We start from the raw sequence: 18,799 nt of genomic DNA, 5'->3' as shown, positions 1-18,799 counted from the left end.
TCTCATTTTTTTCTGTTTTCTGTTGGCCTTTATGGGGTGGGGTTTCTATTTTTCTGCCAACTGGCTTCTCTCATAAACAGACAGTTCTGGCACTTTCTACAAAGCCTAAAATACATGCACACGAAAGAGAGCAAGGCCCTGTGACTTTCTTCCACCTTCTTTGGCAGAAGCTTCTCCTGGACTTTCATGTGCTCCATGATATTCTGACATTTCCAGAATGTTTAAAATGTAGTCATAGTCTGTGTGGCCTTCTGGGCTGCCTGTCTTAGCCCAGTGCACCTGAGATTCATCTGCCTGCATGTAACTGTGGTTTCTTATTTTCAATGCTGCATAGTACTTCATTGTATGGATTTATCTCTTGGGGGACTTTTTGGTTACTTCTCATTTTTTATTGATAACCAGTAAGGCCGCTGTGCATGATCACATGCAGGGTTTCTGTATTCTAACACCTAGGGGTGCACTTGATGTGTGGATTCTTTCTGTCTCACTGCCACAAGCTGCCAAGATTTTTTTTCTAGCCTTGCTTCACTGTTTTTGCGTCTTGACTGGCCCCACAGGCATGCATTGTGTTGCTGAACACTTCGGTTACCTTCTACTGGTTCTACAAGATAGAATTGTGCCTCTCTGGGGGTTTACTTTACATTCTCGTGATGAGTAGTGGTGTGGAGATCCTCTCTACCTTCCCATCCTCCACACCCTCTACTCATCCCCTCTTCTTCTCTTACTCCCCCCTCCTTCTCACCCCTTCTCTATCCTTTTTCTCTCTCCTCCCCTCCTCCCACTCTTCCCCTCCCTCCCTCCCTCTGTTCCTCTTTCTCTCTCCCCCAGGATGGCCTTGATCTTGCAAATAATCTTGAACTGCTGATCCACCCACCTTAAGCTTCCAGGTTCCACCACCTTGCTGGCTTGTGCTAAGCATCTTCTCAAGCATTTGTTTTTCATCTGTACATTTTCCGGCAGAGAAGTTGCCTCTTCCAGTCTTTTTGCGTTTTTTTTAAAAAGTGTAGAGTATTGTTTTCCTATCAAGTTTCTGATCCTTTTGAACGTGCTGGATATGAGGAGTCCCTGCCAGATAGGGATTCATAGCTAACTTCCCCCTGTGTATGGCTCCTGCTTTGTTATCCAAACTGTGCCTTTGAGAGATGTGGCTCTTTGTTTTGAATGTTTTCTGTTACAGTCTGTGCAGTTATTATTGTGTGTGAGAAATCTTAGCTTGGCCCCAAGTCACAAACCTCTTCTATAGTTTTATAGTTCTGAGTTTTTTTGTCTAAGGGCGACGATGCATTTAAAGTTTGCCTTTGTGTCATGTGTGGATCTGGAGTGAATGTATTTGGAGATGCTTTTGGAGAAATGGTGCCTTTGTTCCAACGCCGTTGACCATATCTATTCAGGGAGATACTCTGAAAGTGAGCTCTACCTGTTTGGGGGAGGAAAACACTGATTCCCATTGTGTGTTCCGCTAAGTGTCATTCTGCTCTCTTCTCCGCTTGATTCTGAGCTATCTGTAGCACTTAGAGGCACAGACACAACGTGGCAGATTCGAACACTGATGTTCAGGAACTTTCCCCAGCAGGATATAGCTGAGGGGAAGGGTCTCCAGCTTCCCCCGAATTCACGTTTATTGCTGATGTTCAGTGCTCACTGTGAATAAGACCAAAGTCACTAATGCCTGGAATGTCGGTTTCTTCCTCTGACACCGCTCACTTCTGGCCACATAGGAACTCTGACAGAGTCAGATAAGAGATGCAAGGGTTGCTAGGGTCGCTGTGGTGGAGTGTGTTCCTTGGGCGCATGCTCAGGTGTGCTATAGTTAGGTCATATGGTATTTCCATTAAAAGTTTTTAATTACATTTATCTACCTACCTACCTATCTGTCTGTCTATCTCTTTGTCTTTCTAGAGAGACAGAGACAGACAGACAGACAGACAGAGACAGAGACAGACAGACAGACAGACAGACAGAGGGAGGTGTAGGGTGGGCACACATGCCAGGGAGTATGTGTAGAAGTCAGAGTAGAGCTTACAGGAGTTAAGTTTTAAGTTCTGTCCTTCTATCATGTGGGTTCTAGGGATTGGACTGAGGTCATCAAGCTTGGTAGCAAATGCCATGACCCTGCTAAGCCATCTATCTTTCCAACCCACTTCTGCTTTGAACTTTTGAAGAACTTCGTACCGATTTCCATAATGGCTGCTGTTTTACAATCCTCTCAGTGGTGCCCTTGAGTCTCTTTCTCCACATACTCACCAACATCGCCTCTTTTCTTGATGGCAGCCCATGCTGACTGGGGTGAGACGAAACTCAAAGTAGTTTTAATTTTCATTTCTCTCATGACTGAAGATGTTGAACATTTTAAAAAAATACATATTGCACATTCATTTATCTTCTTTTGAAAACAATCTTTTCATTTCATTAGCCCATTTGTTGACTGGCAGTTTTGTTGATTGGCAGTTTTTTGTTTGTTTAATTTATCACAATAACAAGGAAATGGAACCAGCCATCAACAGATGAATGGATAATGAAATTGTGGTTTATCTACCCAGTTGAATTTTATTCAGTAGTAGAGAAAAATAAAATCTTGAGTGTTGTCAGAAAATGAATAGATCCCAAAAATATATTAAGTGAAGTGACCCAGAATCAAAACCACAAATATTAAATATTCTCTCCCTGTGGGGATTCCAACTTTGTGTGTGTGTGTGTGTGTGTGTGTGTGTGTGTGTGTGTGTAGGAGTGAGTTTGGACAGACGTATGCTATGAAACCACTCAGGAAATCAGAGAAAAACAGAATGAGGAGATTTTGTGCCAGTGGTAGGACGGGAGTAAGGATGCCATTGGGCCTGAAGAATGGGGATCAGCCCCGGGGATGGCAGAGAAATAGGGAAGATAAGTAATAAAAATAACTTTTGTTTGAAAATGCTGTAGTAAAACTTAATATTGGGCATACTAATTTAAAAATTTAAATAATATCCATGAGTGGGGCAGGTCTTAGCATGGTGAATGACAGGTGACAGACTCTCTGTGTTCTTCCTCTCTGCAGTGCTGGGCTCTCAGGACAGGCGACAGACTCTCTCTGCTCTACTCTCTGAGTTGTGGGTCTTTTTGTGACAGGGCTTCTTAACTTTTCTGTGCTGTGGGCTCCCTTTCACCTGAGATATTTTCTCACGACCCAAGGTATGTGGGAGAATACAAGTATGCAAATCCATCAGGTACTGAGGATACAGCCTTAAAAATTTGTTTAAAAACAACTATTGGATATACATTGAATTTTACTACTTATCAAAGAGAAAAGCAAATATGCCCATTAATGATAGAGATGCTTGTTTGTATATCTCAATATTTTAAAGAGAGTCTAATGAGATGCATACTGAAGAATGATCGTAGGAAAATATCATCAGTCTTTCCTTCCTATCTGTTAAGTCACTGTATTTCTGTAAAGGCAGAAACTATTATTATGGTCGGAATATTGTGATTCATTAACATAGATTATTTGGGATCTTAAATGGAGATTTGGGCAGGGGGGCAGAGCTCCTTGCCTGTGTGTGGTGTGATAGCATGCACAGTGCACAGTGGGCATGGTGTGTGTGTGTAGAGCCAGGGCTGCACTGGAGTCCTGAGGTGTGGCATGGGCAAACATTGCTGGCAACACCCAGGCACATTGCAGGCTTGATTTTGAACCAAGTTCTGGTCCTGTATGTTCCCCAAACTTTGACTGTGGCCTGACTGCTCAAGCCCTCCATGTTTGGGTGCAAGGACCCAGATAGAGTCACTGCCTATAGATTAAGAAGCTGGAAGACACAGAAGTGAAGGCCTGAGGTGACCATAAAAGATGAAAATGGTCCTTCATAAAAAGACACAAACAGCGGGAAGGCATTCTTGGGGTAGGACAGAACTGCTTCTGCGGGAGCCCACGGTGAATTTTGTAAAATGGTATTTTTCTAGGTGCTGGGTGTGCGCTTGTTATCTGAGGCATTGTTTCAGTTGAAGACAAACATTTCTGCTCAGCTCAATTAATTTTACTACTTATGCTTATGGTGTTCATCACTGCTACCCTTTCTCCCCCTTGGCCCTGTAATGTTGTCCGTATGCATGTTCAAAGGGCTGATCATTTGGTGTTCTGATAACCAGTCGGTATGCTCTTCCCTAAGGAAGATGATTTCTTCTCCTCTGCATCTGTTAGTTGCCTGTGGTTTTTTGTCTGGGGTTGAGGCCCCATGAGCTTTCCCATCCACATTAGTGTGCCTATGGGTTTTGTTTTTGTTCACATAGCCATCATGTTGGTGAGACTTCATGGGTCGGGGTAGCTTCTGACAGTTTTTTTGAGACACAATCTCACAACAAGCTCACAGTAAGTTCTGTGACTCTTACAATCTCTCCACCTTCTATTCTACAATGCTTTTTTTTTTAAATTGAGCTATATTTTTTTTTCTGCTCCCCTTCCTTTCTGCCCCATCCCCTTCTACCCTCTCCCATGATCCCCATGCTTCCAATTTACTCAGGAGATCTTGTCTTTTTCTACTTCCCATGTAGATTAGATCTCTGTATGTCTCTCTTAGGGTCCGCTTTGTTGTCTAGGTTCTCTGGGATTGTGAATTATAGGCTGGGTTTTCTTTGTTTTATGTCTAAAAGCCACTCATGAGTGAGTAAATAAGAGTGAGTAAATATTATATTTGGTTTTGGGGGGTCTTGGTTGACTTCTTCAATATGATATTTTCTACATTTATCCACTTGCCTACAAATTTCAAGATGTCATTATTTTTTTACTGCTGAGTAGTACTCCATTTTGTAAATGTACCATGTTTTTTTTATTTTTTATTTTTTTTATCCATTCTCTGGTGGAGGGGCATTTAGGTTGTTTCCAGGTTCTGGTTATTATAAATAATTCTGCTATGCATATAGTTGAGCACATCTTCTTGTGGTATGATTGAGCATCCTTTGGGTATATACTCAAAAGTGTATTGCTGGGTCTTGTGGTAGGTTGTTTCCTAATTTTCTGAGAAATTGCCATACTGATATCCAAAAGGGCTGTACCAGTTTGCACTCCCACCAACAATGGAGGAGTTTTCATTTTACCTCACATCCTCTCCAGTATAAGCTGTCCTCAGTGTTTTTTATCTTTTCTGGCAGGTGTAAGATCTTGTATATTTTGGAGATTAGCCCTCTGTCTGATGTGGGGTTGGTGAAGATTTTTTTCCATTCTGTAGGCTGTTGTTTTATCTTGTTAACCATGTCCTTTGCTTTACAGAAGCTTCTCAGTTTCAGGAGGTTCCATTTATTAATTGTTTCTCTCAGTGTCTGTGCTGCTGGGGTTATATTTGGGAAGTGGCCTTCTGTGCCAATGTTTTCAAGTGTACTTCCCTTATGAGGTTTAGTGTGGTTGGTTTTATGTTGAGGTCTTTTATCCATTTGGCTTTGAGTCTGTGCATGGCGATAACATATCTATCTATTTGCATTCTTCTACATGTTGATATCTAGTTATGCCAGCACCACTTGTTGAATATGCTTTCCTTTTCCAATTGATTTTCTTTTTTTGCTTCTTTGTAAAAAATCAGGTGTTAAAGGTGTGTAGATTGATATCTGGGTCTTGATTTGATTCCATTGGTCCTCTTGTCTGTTTTTCTGCCAATACAAGGCTGTTTTATTACTGTAACTCTGTAGTAGAGTTTGATGTCACGGATTATGATACCTCCAGAAGTTTCTTTATTATACAGAATTGTTTGGGCTATCTTGGGTGGTTTGCTTTTCCACATGAAATTGAGTATTGCTCTTTTAAATTCTGTGAAGAATTTTGCTGGGATTTTGATGGGCATTGCATTGAATCTGCAGATTGTTTTTGGTAAAATTGCCGTTTTTACTATGTTAATTCTGCCTACCGAAGAATATGGAAGCTCTTTTCATTTTCTGGTGTCTTCTTCAATTTCTTTCTTCAAAGATTTAAAGTTCCTGTCATACAAGTCTTCCACTTGTTTGGTTAGAGTTACTCCAAGATATTTTATGTTATTTGTGGCTATTGCGAAGGGTAATGGTTCTCTGATTTTTTTTTTTTAGCCCATTCATCGTCTGTATAAAGGAGGGATACTGAGTTTTTTTGAGTTAATTGTCTATGTTTTTGTGGTTTTTTTTTGTTTGTTTGTTTGTTGTTTTTTTTTTTTTTTGGTTTTTCGAGACAGGGTTTCTCTGTAGCTTTGGTGCCTGTCCTGGAGCTAGCTCTTGTAGACCAGGCTGGCCTCGAACTCACAAAGATCCGCCCGCCTCTGCCTCCCGAGTGCTGGGATTAAAGGCGTGCGCCACCACCGCCCGGCCTTGTTTTTTTTTTTTTTTTTTTTTTTTAAATCATGTGGACATAAAAGAAATGTCCACTTTGGGGGAATAAATGGTTGTTTTCTTCATTTTTTGATGTGGTTGAGCCTCATCTGGAAGCCGTCTTTCTCTTCTCAATTTTTCTGTGGATCTTTATCAGAATTACAAGATTAGATTAAGGTTTGCCTGCCTTAATCCTGCTCACCCTCCCTCTCTCTGGTCTGCAGGGGGCAGCACTGAAGTATTTGCCAACGATCGTCAATGATGTGAAGTTGGTGTTTGATCCCAAGGAGCTCAGGTAACTGTCCTGGAAACAGACGTTTGACATGTGCACCTTTCTGTTAGAGCATCGAGTCTGGAGGATGCTCTAGGTTGCCGCTTCCCTACAGAGGTCAATTCCCTGGATTGTGTGAAGTGAATGCTGCTGATTTGCCTTTCTGTGGAGAAGGCTTTACCTTCTAGCAGACACTATTTTGTTCTTCTTGTTGTTGTTGGAGAATGGTTCACAATACAATGGGACTGTGACCTAATGTTGTCTTAGTTTGCCTATCTGTTTCTGTGATTAAAAAAAAAAAATCCTGATGAAAGCAACATGAGAGATGAAGTGTTCACTCTGGCTCACAGGTCAGGGTACACCCTGTCATGGCAGGGAAGTCAAGGCAGCAGGAACTATAGGTATTGTGTCCCTCAATGTGGGGCTCACCACAGATGTGGCCCCCACGTGGAGCCATGACAGACCTTTCAGGCTAGATATGTTACATTCATGGCCAAAAAGCAGAAGGCAAGGAATGCATGCTCGTGCTAGTTCACTTTCCTACCTTGATACAGTCCAGGATCCCCTGCCCAGACAATTGTCCCACCCACAATTAAACCAGTCTCCCCAAGTCAGTTAGTGTCACCAGGATAAACCCCTATAAGCATGCTCAGAGACCATCACATAGGTCATTCTAGCTCCTGTCCAGTTAACACTAACCAACACGCCCTAAATTTCCATTTCTCTCTCCCTCTCCCTCTCCCTCTCCCCCTCCCCCTCCCCCTCCCCCTCCCTCTCCCCCTCCCCCTCCCTCCCTCCCTCCCTCCCTCCTTTCCTCCCCCCCCCCTCGTTGCTTATATGGGACCTTTCTTCTTCTCTTGGTAGCCCCTGCTTTATTATAACATGGCACTTTCTCTCTCTGAATCCTCCTAAATATTGGGCTTTGAGCCACAGGCATCAGGGTCAAAGTTGCCATCTACTATGGTGATGATGGCGGTGATGATGATGGTGGTGATCGGAAGTTACCGTCCATGATGATGACAATGAGGAGGATAATGGCGATGGTGATGATGAACCCTCTGAGGAGGAGGTGGTCACTGGTCATTCAGAGTGGAATATTAGTCTAGGGACCAGATTTCCCATCTTGCCATATGCCCTCTTTCAGTGTTCTTTGCTCTGTAACCTGCAGATTGCATGGCTTTCTGTCAAGTGCTTTGATGGGCGTTTAGCCTTTGATCCCACGTGTGAGCCCAGCAGCCCAGTACATCTCTGCTTTATGTTTGTTTGAGGTTTGACACAATGAACTATGTGCAGGAAATGGCACCATTTCTGCTAACCAGACCCTCCAAATATCCATGAGAGGACATTTGTCCCTGAGGGGTCATTTTTCCATCACTTTATATCCACCTGAAGCCATTAATGTCTTGAAATTGAAGGACAAGGGGCTCCTGGACAGCACTCTCTATGATTTGCCTGAGATTTAGAGTCCAACAGGGACACACTTATTTTCTGCTTCCAGGACCCTGACATTTGGGTTCTAGCTTAGCTGGCTCCTTATGGTGAAAGAGAAACCTTTGTGACCCACGTTTGTCCAGTCTCCAAAGTCCTTTTCTTGAAGGGTGGTTTTTAAGGGTAGCCCCTGGACCAGCAGCACCCATGGCCCCTGTACTTGGCCCCGAGCTCTCTCTGAATCTTCTTAATTAGACATGGCTGCCTAGCGCCTGGCTTCCACTAGCCCTCAGGGGATTCCAATAGAGTGATGCACAAGGGTAGAGACAGCGAGAGGAAATGGAGAAGCTTGTCTGGTAGAATCCAGAACCATAGCCAGGCCTGTCCTTGTCAGCCAGTGGAGGGACATCATCCCTGTTTGTGATGGATAGTTGTATCATTTGCTTGGAGCTCGGAGGAAGACCTGTTTCCCCTGGGCCACCTCCCTTCACCCTCTGCTCAGTGCCTACATGTGCCTCATTTTTAATATGTTCTATACCAATTTTATAAACGATATTAAAATCACACACACGCATGCTTCAGGTAAGCATTGTTTCTTCATGGTCTGCTTCTGAAATTAAGGTATCTTGTTTTCTTGATCTAATATCTTCTTCTCCACAGCAATTAGGAGTCACTTTCATGGTATAGCATCCCGTGCTCGCCCATCATTTGTTTTGGCTACAGCATGTACCTGCTAGGTTCTCTTTCATACATAGTAGACCTCACACATTTCGTCAGTTAGACTCTGTGACAGTGTTAAGCACTGGTTTGATATTACCCTAGATTAGTTTGTCCTTGGTAGCTCAGCTGGCTAGTGGCTCAGAGTCAATGCCAACTTAGTCCTTTTGATTGCAGAGAACCTTCCACTAACTGATGGTGTCCAGTTTTTCACCATTGTCGAATATGCTAAGCTATTTGGCCAGTTTCTCCTTTTTTGAGTACTATAAATAATGCTACTTTCAGTCATGTACAACTTTTGTATATATGTGTACATTGTACATTATATAATATACAACATATGGTAACGTGTTTTTACATTTCCAGGAAGTTCTCAAGTGTCCACGCCCCTTTCCTTTTCCTTTCCTACCAATATAGCCTGAAGGATCCAATTTCTTTACATCCTTACCAGCACTTAGTACAGTATGCAATTTGAATAGTAGTCCCCCAAGGCTTTAAAACACAGATTCCCAGGGTAAGATTCGGGCCTAGGTTTTGTTAAGGCCTCTATCAAGCCTGGTCCTGACTCTTCGGGGCCATTCTCTACCCTGATGATTCTGCACCACCTTGGGACAGCATAGGGGTGCTGGGGCTGGCTATGCTTCTGAACAATGTCGCTTGCATTTCTCCTCGTAGCAAAATGTTCACGGAATTCATCCTGAATGTTCCTGCGGGCTTGCTGACTGTCCAGAAGCTCTACTGCTTGATTGAGATTGTTCACAGCGACCTCTTCACTCAGCACGGTGAGTGGATCCCTGGGAATTCAGAAATCGTCCGGTTGTTCAGGCCATTCTCTTCGTCAGCCCTAAGGAGGAGAGGTGGCTTGCAATTAAAAGAGCTCTAGGCAGGGCTCAGCCCTTTCGAGAGAATGGCAAGTGTCACACCACCGTCTAGGTAATAGGCCATTGAGAGTGGAGGTGAAAACGAGTTGTAATTTGGGAGCACATCAGAGCCCTGTACAATCAGCATACATTGTAGCTCTTAAAATTTGCAATTGTCTGTCCTGGGGAGGCAATCACTTAACATCCTTGAGATGATTGCAAGGGGGAAAAATATCTAGTTTTCTTTAAATTTAGAAGTAATGGCTCTATCCTATCCTAACTTCTGGTTTTTGACAGGGCTTCCTCAAATTCTGTTCAGAGTCAGTAGGGCCCTAAAGATGCCAGCGTCCCGAGGAACCTTCTATTCCTCTTCATTAGCTTCTCCATCCTTTTGGCTAATCATTTTCTATTTGGACAGATTGAATTAATATTTTACACCTGCCAAGCAATTTTATTGAAAGCTCAAAACCTTTGCATAATCTCTAACCGCCCTCACTTATCAGCGCCGACTTGAGGTCTAGTGGGTGACAGCCTGTCTGTGTAACACAGATTTATTCTCTTCTATTTGTGACCAGACTTCTGGTGGCTCCATTCTTTTCCTCTCTCCCCAGGCACAGCGCTGTTTCTTCTTCTCCTTGGGCTGTGTTGTGGATGGAGCAGCCCTCCAAGGAAAGTATCCGCTGAGTTTATCCTGCCAAACCCAACCAGGAGCTCAGTGCTCCTGTCTCAGCCACTGTGCCATTGTGTGCCCTGGCTGGTTTTAGTTGTCTTTTCTGATGTCACTCCTAAGAATGCACTGGAATGTGTACTTGTATGGAGGGAGAAAGAGTGTTGATCCTTTTTCAGGGTGGGAGTATTCCACACTCTCCCCTAAAAGGGTGAGACCTAATGTGGGTGGCTTTCTGAAGCGCCTTCCCTTTTACTCCTCTCTAGGGCAGAATCCCTGTATTCCATTTATAAAAGTCCTCTTGTCTAAAACTGGAATCACATGCTCTCAATTGAGCTCTTAGTTCTGTTTCCCATCATCTGGGCTTTTAGTCAAGGTCTGGGTCTTGAATGCTGTGATTGCCTAGGTGTCTTTAAAAGCAACAGGATGCCATGGGCCCATAGAACGCTGCTTAGAAGGCAACCGTTGGTGACATTGCATGCCGGTGTCGTGATGATGACTACTGAAGCCAGAACAAATATGTGCCTGTCCCAATTTATATTTAAGTCCTATTAGGTTCATTATTGGTGACATGTGCCAACACCTTCCCCATATATGTCTGCATTCTCCCTTCATCAGCCCCAAGCGCCGACATATTCCACCCATTTTCCTCTGGCCCTCCCACCACTCACACAGGGACCTGGCACCCCTCCTTTTCTTGTTGCTGAGGTAAAACGCCTTAACAGAAACAACCTAGATGAGAAAGGGTTCATCTTAATGATGGTTCAAGGTTCCAGTCCTCTCTGGTAGAGAGCTTGAAGCAACTGGTGATGTTGCATCCACAGTGAGGAAGCAGAGATGAATGCTGGGACACAGCTCATTTTCTCCCCTTGGTGTAACGTAGGACAAGTCCAGAGAACAATGTGGGTTTTTCCACTCATTTAACCCACTCAACGTAGTCCCCTCATAGGTGGCTTTCATTCTTGTCTCCCAGGCGATTGTAGGCCCTGAAGTTGATAGTTAACACTTGCCCTCAGTCCCCTCAAGCGCTATGCCATCCTGCCCCCATCCTTCTATGTCTCCTTTTCTATTCCTAGCATATACCGCCCCACTTACACAGCATGGCTTCCCCAGGCATCAGCAATGCCATCAACGATATCTTCACTGAGTGAATTTGTAGTGTCGACTGAACAGAGGTAGCATCCCCGCCCCTGTCTGGATTATGTAACTTATCTGGGGATTTTTGGAACACTGCAGTAGGACTGTACGCCCACTATAAGTGGTGTAAGTGTTCAAAGAGGTAAATACTTAAACATAAACACCCAGAGAATCACAGGAGGTATTTGAAAAAAAAATATTGCCCCTGGCTACAGTGAGTTGTACTACTGGCTTCTTTGCTGGTTTGACAGGTGTGGAGATGTGTTTGGGGAAGGACTTCTGTGTACAGGTGTGCTGGCCTCTGTGCAGGCTCCTGGAAGGTTTCATCACAGTCAGCATGAGGCAGTCTTGTCCATAAATACCTCCTTCCTTCCTTTCTGGTTTTATTTACTTGTTTTTCGTTTGAATTGACATAGTCGATTTCATTTTGATTCTAAAAAGGTTCACCTCCCCCTGGATTTTCTTCTTTTTTAAAAATATTCTTCTAGAAATAGTGTTGATCTCTTGATCAATGTATTTAGAATCTGGCTATCTGTCACTGCTGGGGTCAACATCTCAGCCATATCAAGGCAAAAGTGACTGGTGATGTACAGTCAGTGTCATACTCACATCGCCCACACTTGAGCAAGACAGAGGCTTAGGTACAGGTCCCAGTAGCGGCTTCCTTGGAGTCCTTGGTTAACTTCGGCCTGCCTGTCCTGCAGGTGGTAGAGCATGGGGAATGGGCTGGGTTATCCTTTTAGGAGTGATGCTTCTACAGCACGGTGACAGACAACAGGTACAGAGTTAGTAGGAAATACAAAACAGCGTCCACCAGAACAAAGCAAATCCCATTTTTCATGGCAATTTGAACTAGGAAGCATGATGTCTGTCTTTCAGATAATGCTAATTTTAACCAAAAATAGTCAAAGAAAAACTAGTCCTGAATTATATAGCTTATTATTCCTGGGAAGTTCTGTTGTTAAAGGCCCTCCCACCCCTGCCCTGCAGGTGAATCTGATTCTAAAGTGTCTCTGAGATGAATCAAAGCTATGGTTGAAAAAAGACATAATAATCGTAGTTTAAACTTTGATGAGAGTTTGGCAATTGACATGGTTTAGTTATTTTTATTGCACATATCATTTTAAGATAATGGTCATGACTGCCAGCCTCACACCAGGACTTTCAGACTTTTATAAATCTTATATGATCTTTAGAATATTTGCATTAAAAATAAATATCAAACATCTTGGAAAAGTAATAGTCATTTATTTAACCAGAGTTCTAAAATAATCACTCAGAAGACTTTAAAACAAATATATACTTAATAAGCCTCCACTTTTGTTCTTGCCTATTCTCCTAGCACTCTGGAGGCTGAGGCAGAAGGACTGACACCCACATCCAGACATCTCCATTCTAGGCTAGTCCGGATGACAGTGAGTGGGATGACCCCCAAACAAACAAACAACCAAACACCAAACAGAGCCAGCCAACCAGCCATACACACAGAACAACACAGCAGCAACAAAGGCCACTTACAGACGCTCTTAAGATTCCATGTTTTAGCCTGATGTGGTGGCACATGCCTTTAATCTTAAGCCTCTGGAGGCAGAGACAGGAGGATCTCTGTGAGTTCCAGGCTAGCCCAGTCTACAAAGTGAGTTCCAGGACAGCCAGGATTGTTACACAGAGAAACCCTCTGTGTTCCGGGGATGGAGGTGGTGGGTCGGAGTTCATGTTTTAATCAAAAATATAATAGAGATACCAGAAATCATCTTGATAAAACCAAACTTTGGGCAGATCTATGTCAAGGAAGGTTGTTGGTTTAAATACTCACAATTGGATTTTCTATTAAATGTTAGTTTGTCAATGTTTAATTTTTAAAATACTATGTTATGTATGGTTTAAATAAATTACAGTCACCCTGGTGCCACAGAAGGTTTTTTTATACAATTCAGTTTTCACAAACTAAAACTTCCTTAGACCTTTTGTGTTCTTTTTTTCCGTTTTTGAGGTAGGGTCTCTCTATGTAGGCCTGAAAGTTCTGGAATTCCCTATGAAGACCAGGCTGGCATGGAACTCAGAGATCATCCTGTCTCTGCCTCCTGAGTGCTCGGAGTAAAGGTGTGCATCATCACCATTCAGCCTTCGTAGACTTTCTGCAGTTTGAATAAATCTTCTTTCCCATCATTTTTTTCTGACCTCCCTATGTAGAGCAGTCCAGCCATTCACCTTTGGTAGAAAAGGTTTAAGTTTTCACTAAAAAATCTTTTTCATCCAAAAAAACCCTTTTAATCTCTTTGAACCAAGATATATTATTTTACTTATAGGTGTAACTTTCTTTGCTTCTATCTCAAAAGTTCCTGTTTTCCTTTCTTAAATTTACAAGTTATAGTATTCCTCAAAATGTTCAGAATATATATAAAAATTGTCCCTTTCTTAATAGAAAAATGCTTACATTTAAAAGTGAAAATATGCCTCTTTTGTATTCTTTTATATGTAGTTACATGTGTGAACCAGAATTTTTCCACTCTTCATAACCTATAGCAAGAAGTTAGACAGGAAAATTGATTTTCTTATGCCCCTAACTTATAAAAATGTATTTGTTAATGAACCCAATGTCTTAGTTTCTTTTCTGTTGCCGTGGTACAGTACTCTGAGTAAACCAGCTTAAGGGGAAAAGATTTATTGAGCTCAGAGGTCCAAGTTATGGTCCATCATGGTAAGGAATCAGGAGCTTGAAGGAGCTGACCACATCTCATCTACAGCCAGGAGAAAAGTTTAGTGGACAAGAGTGAGAGAGCTCAGTTCCTCGTCTCCACTCTCACACTCTTGTTCCTGCCCACATCGATTGATGTAATCAGGAGGACATCTGAGAAGAGAACTGGGCACTGATATCTTCTCTTCTGTGTATTTTTTCCTCCAGCACAATTTTACTTGTGCATTTTGGTTTCTAAGACAGGATCTTAATGCATCCCAGGCTGGCCTAGAAGTCAGTTTCCGTGCTGGGACTGTGGGCTTAAAGCATTGTCCTTGGTCTATTTATGACCGTAAACCTTGGGCAGAGGTTACTGTGACCCTGCCCGGCCGTTAAATAGAGGCAAGTGTGTTTGTGAATGGTCTAGAAGAAGACTTTATTTTTAACTTACCCACAATTTGGTAAGGCAGAGAAATACAGAATACAATACACTTGTTTATAGAGTTGAGTCTGCATTGTATTAATGGAGATAATGTGGAACTAGGTTGGCCTGTTACATGGTCGAACTTAGAGACTTTTGTTGGCTGTCTTGGAACAGCATTATCTGGTCAGGCTGCCCCAGAACAACTTGGATTATGAAGGAGCTTTTCTCTGCAACGCTTATCTTACTCTCCACTCTTGGAGTCTCAGAGTTCAAGAACCTGCATTTGACTTAGGACTAACTGAAAGAAAAAGAAAAGTTTTCAGGCAACATTGAATAATAAAATTATTTTGCCAGATATGATGGCATGCTTCTGTAATTCGTATCACTTGGCAGGTAGAGGCAGTTGCACTGTGAGTTCAAAGTTATTCTTAGCTACAGAACGAGTTTTAACCCTTGGTAGGATATGTGAGAAACTTTGCAAACAAATGAATACACAGAAAATTACAGAAAGTAGGTAAAAGTCAACATGCACACCTATGAAAGAATCATATTGAAAATTGGCAGGGGAAACAGAGAGATGGACACATTTTAAATCCTTCATGCACGAATCCTGAAATCATAGTATAAGAAGAATCTTAGGAGAACTCACAGGAATTTTTAAATTATGTATGTGGATCAAACAAAAATGTTATAGCACGTAGCTAACTGATGCAAGAGAATTGTTGCAGACATGAGACCAGCTTGGGTGTCTCACCAAAAACCTGTCTCCAAAGAGAATCAAATATTTGGAACCAGAAGAGATTTTACCATACAAAGGCTCTAAGGTGATACCTTAAGCTCAATTATATTAAAAAGGGAAGGAGAGATCCCTGCTGTACTACAGTGTGCAGGGGCCATGGGAACCTATTCCAAACTATTCCCTGGAATTCTGGGGCCGTCTTAGTGGGTTTGGACTAAATTCTGCCTAAAGCTGTTGCCAGGTGAATTACGTTGACCCAGCTTTGCTCATGGATCTTTGTATATTTCCAGTAGCCTCTTCAAAGTGTTTTGTGATAATTAACATCAGACAGTCAACGTGTGCGTGAGTAAGTGTGTGTGTGTGTGTGTGTGTGTGTGTGTGTGTGTGCGCGCGCGCGCGCACGCAGGGATATATGTTCATGTATTTATATTCATGTCTACAAATGTCCGTGGAGGCCATAGGTCAACCTCAGGTGTTGTTTCTTATGATACTGTCTACTTTGTCTTTTTAAGCAAATTCTCTTGCTGGCCTAGAACTTGCTGATTTGTCTAGATTGGCTGGTTAGCAGGCCCTAGGGATCCACCCTTCCCTACCTTCCCACTGCCAGGCTAAAATCCATAATGCTATATGTGGGTTTTTAGTGTGGGTTTTGGAGTCTTTCACCCAGGATCTCATGGTTGTATAGCAAGCTCTTTTGCTTAATGAGCCATCTCCCCAGCACCAGCCATCAGGCAGCCGTGCCTAAAAACCCTTCCTTCATACCCTCCTGGCTTTGTTTTCTTTGGGTTTTCATCGATGTGAACATTTCTATTCTGCTTCCCACAGCTCCTGTTTTCCACACAGCCCTTAAGTGTCAAATGTCAATGAATGAGGAGCACTCTGTAAATTACCAGTGAACTGTCCTCGACCTTCCCTGAGTGTTGGTGGGAGGAAGACCTTATTTACATGTCTTTTGAGATTTTTTATTGCGAAACTTGTGCATGCAAATGTGACTCAAGCTGAATAAGTGCCTAAACATGCAATCTTCAGTGAAAAATATTTAAAGCAGAATTTCTCCTGGGGATATGTTTCAGGGGAAATGCCCTACCTCCCTGAAACTTAGTCTCTTTCTTCAGCTGCTAGGAAGTTTGAAGAGGACTCTGCTGCTCATGCCTGGTGCTCAGCTCAGCCTGGCTGTGGGGTCACTACATGTCTTCCCATTTAGCTGCACTATTTCTTTCTGCTCTGGTTTTTCATATACTGTATTTAGTTCTCTTTGAGCCAAGTGACTCATCTTTAAAGTATAATTTTATAATTTGCCTCTGTCTCTCTCTGTTTTTCTCTGTCTGTTTCTCTCTATCTCTGTCTCTCTCTGTCTCTCTCTCTGTGTGTGTGTGTGTTTGTGTGTGTGTACACATGAATCTGTATATATGAGTGTAAAGGCCAAATATCAACATCAGATTCCTCCCTCCATCACCCTCAACCTTGTTTTTTGAGTCAGTCAGTCTCTCACTGAAGTTGGAACTTATTTCTTCCATTTTATCGTTCATTGACCCCCCAAGTAGCTTCCTGTGTCTGTTTTCCCAGTTCTGGGATTGGTAGGTTAGGTATAAGTGACCATGACCAGTTTTTTATGTGGGTGCTGGATCCTCACGTCAGCAAAGCAATCACTTTACTGAACGAGCCACCTCTCCAGCCCTGTCTGTAACAGAACATTGATGTCCGTAGCAAGTTGTACCCAGTCTGATAGTGACATGTGTCAAGAATGAAAGATCCAAAATGATCACAGGCCAAGACAACATCAGTCTGGACCTTCTCATTTTACAGCCAATCAGCATCTGTCATCTATGTTATAATAAATTTCTTGAATGTGTCCCGAACTTGGAGTGGCTGCCTCCAAGCCTTTTAGAATGCTCTGACTAATATGAAAATCCCCCTGTGTATAGACTTTGGGTCGGTGTTGGGATAGCAAAGAAGGCGTCGCTCTCATTTGTCGGCTCTGCCCTTTTCCTGAGCAGCCAACTGCTGTCTTCTCCTCCTGTCAGGAAAGATGAACAGCTGAAATCCTCCGGCCGGTCTATTCTCACAAAGATGCCATTACTTTTATAAAGTAGTCCATGCCACATTTGTATCAATATTTGAAATCAAGTCATTTTCAGATGAGCCATGGGAGCCGCGCTTTTCGTGCTGTCTTGTCTTTCTTGGGCCCTGCCCCTTAGACCTTTGCAGAAGTTGGCTTCGCTGCCTGTGCTATGGAATGCTTACGTTGTTGTGGACTGCTGTGTGTGGTGTGCACCAGGGATGGAATCCTTGAGGTGAGAGAGAGCTTCTGGGCTACGTAGCAGCCTCTGTTGCCTCACACCATGAAATAAGCTGTCTCCAGGTCTCAACGTAGCTGAGAAGAAGAAAATTGTTTAATTTAGGCACGAATAAGGGTTGTTCTCTGGGAAAAAGGATATGTTTCAGGTTTCTCAGAATGGTGGCCATATTTATAGATTTTACATTCTCCAGGGGTTGCAGATTATACCTCTTGCCAGTCAGGAATTGTACTCGGTGCTAGTTTCCGCTAAGTTATCTTTTGGCGAAATATATGAGCACTGTCTCATTGTCTGGGGTGTTTGAGGGCAAGGAACATGCCTGCGCAGGTGGTCATTGGGTTGTGTTTCCAGGAGTTGAAGTTTGGCCCGTTGCCATGGTCACCATGCATGTGACTGATAACTGGACAGAACATAGCAGCTAGAATCCTGCCTCACATCCGGGATTTCTGCACTCTGATTACACTGGACTCCGGTTCCTGTGGGCTCAGGCTGGTGGCACACTGGCCGTTTCTGATTTCTCTCATCCACTTTTCCCATTTGCAGGTAGGGAAAGAGAAGATGTACCCAGCTGGGGTTTATTGGGCTACAACAGGAAATGGGTCATTTGGCACAGAGAGTTCGTGCTTGGCCCCAGCCTCTATGAAACTGCCTCACCCCAGGACAGTGTCAACTCCCCTCTGCTCAGAGGCCAGCCTTCTTCTCTGTTGCATTCTATTCTGGTTTTAGGATTGCATGGTGTCCAGCCACATGCGGGAGGATGGATCTGCCTCTGGATTCAGTGGATGTTCATATGGAATAAAAGGGAAATTGCCAGAATATAGAAGAGTGGAGAGAAAGCTAGACTATATACACGTATACTCCCATTACCCAGACTCTGAAGCAAATCCAAGACTCTGCAATTGCATGGGTAGCAATTCCTCGGTGATGGCAGTGTTCCTGACTGAGGATAGAGCCTAGTCCCTGTGCTGCTATCCTCCATGCATCCCCCATCCATCTGCCTTGGATGTCCTGTTTTTGCTCCTATGCTGAGGTGAAGGGCTTTGGACTCATTAGCATGCTGTGCATGAGAGCCACTGAATGGGTGGTAATGGCTTCCGAGCCTGGTCTCCGATGTGACTTGCCTACTTGAAAGCTGGCTAAACAGATTATGTGCCGTGCAGAATGATGACTCTTGGATATCATCTGTGGTGTGGAGCGAGCAGATTCTCAAAGCAAGATACAAAGAGAAGGAAGGTTGACGTCTCATAATTTGCGCATTTGCTGCTTTGTTTCCATGTGATTATGT

General features: G+C 43.1%; 1 protein-coding gene across 2 annotated transcripts in view; it reads left to right on the top strand.

The window, feature by feature from the left end:
- The window catches only part of Dock1 (dedicator of cytokinesis 1), a 502,998-nt gene that overhangs the window by 175,112 nt on the left and 309,087 nt on the right, over positions 1-18,799 (top strand). For both annotated transcript variants that reach the window (XM_085693243.2, XM_085693242.2), the window contains exons 24-25: positions 6,522-6,592; positions 9,389-9,495. In XM_085693243.2, the coding sequence (XP_085549369.1) occupies positions 6,522-6,592; positions 9,389-9,495 (178 nt within the window). The remainder of the gene's footprint in view (positions 1-6,521; positions 6,593-9,388; positions 9,496-18,799) is intronic.

The sequence above is a fragment of the Myodes glareolus genome, chromosome 7 (genome assembly GCF_982192425.1).
Source record: "Myodes glareolus chromosome 7, mMyoGla1.1, whole genome shotgun sequence".
Lineage (NCBI taxonomy): Eukaryota > Metazoa > Chordata > Mammalia > Rodentia > Cricetidae > Myodes > Myodes glareolus.
The sequence above is the reverse complement of the archived record's forward strand: the minus strand, read 5'-3'. Positions and strand labels throughout refer to the sequence as shown.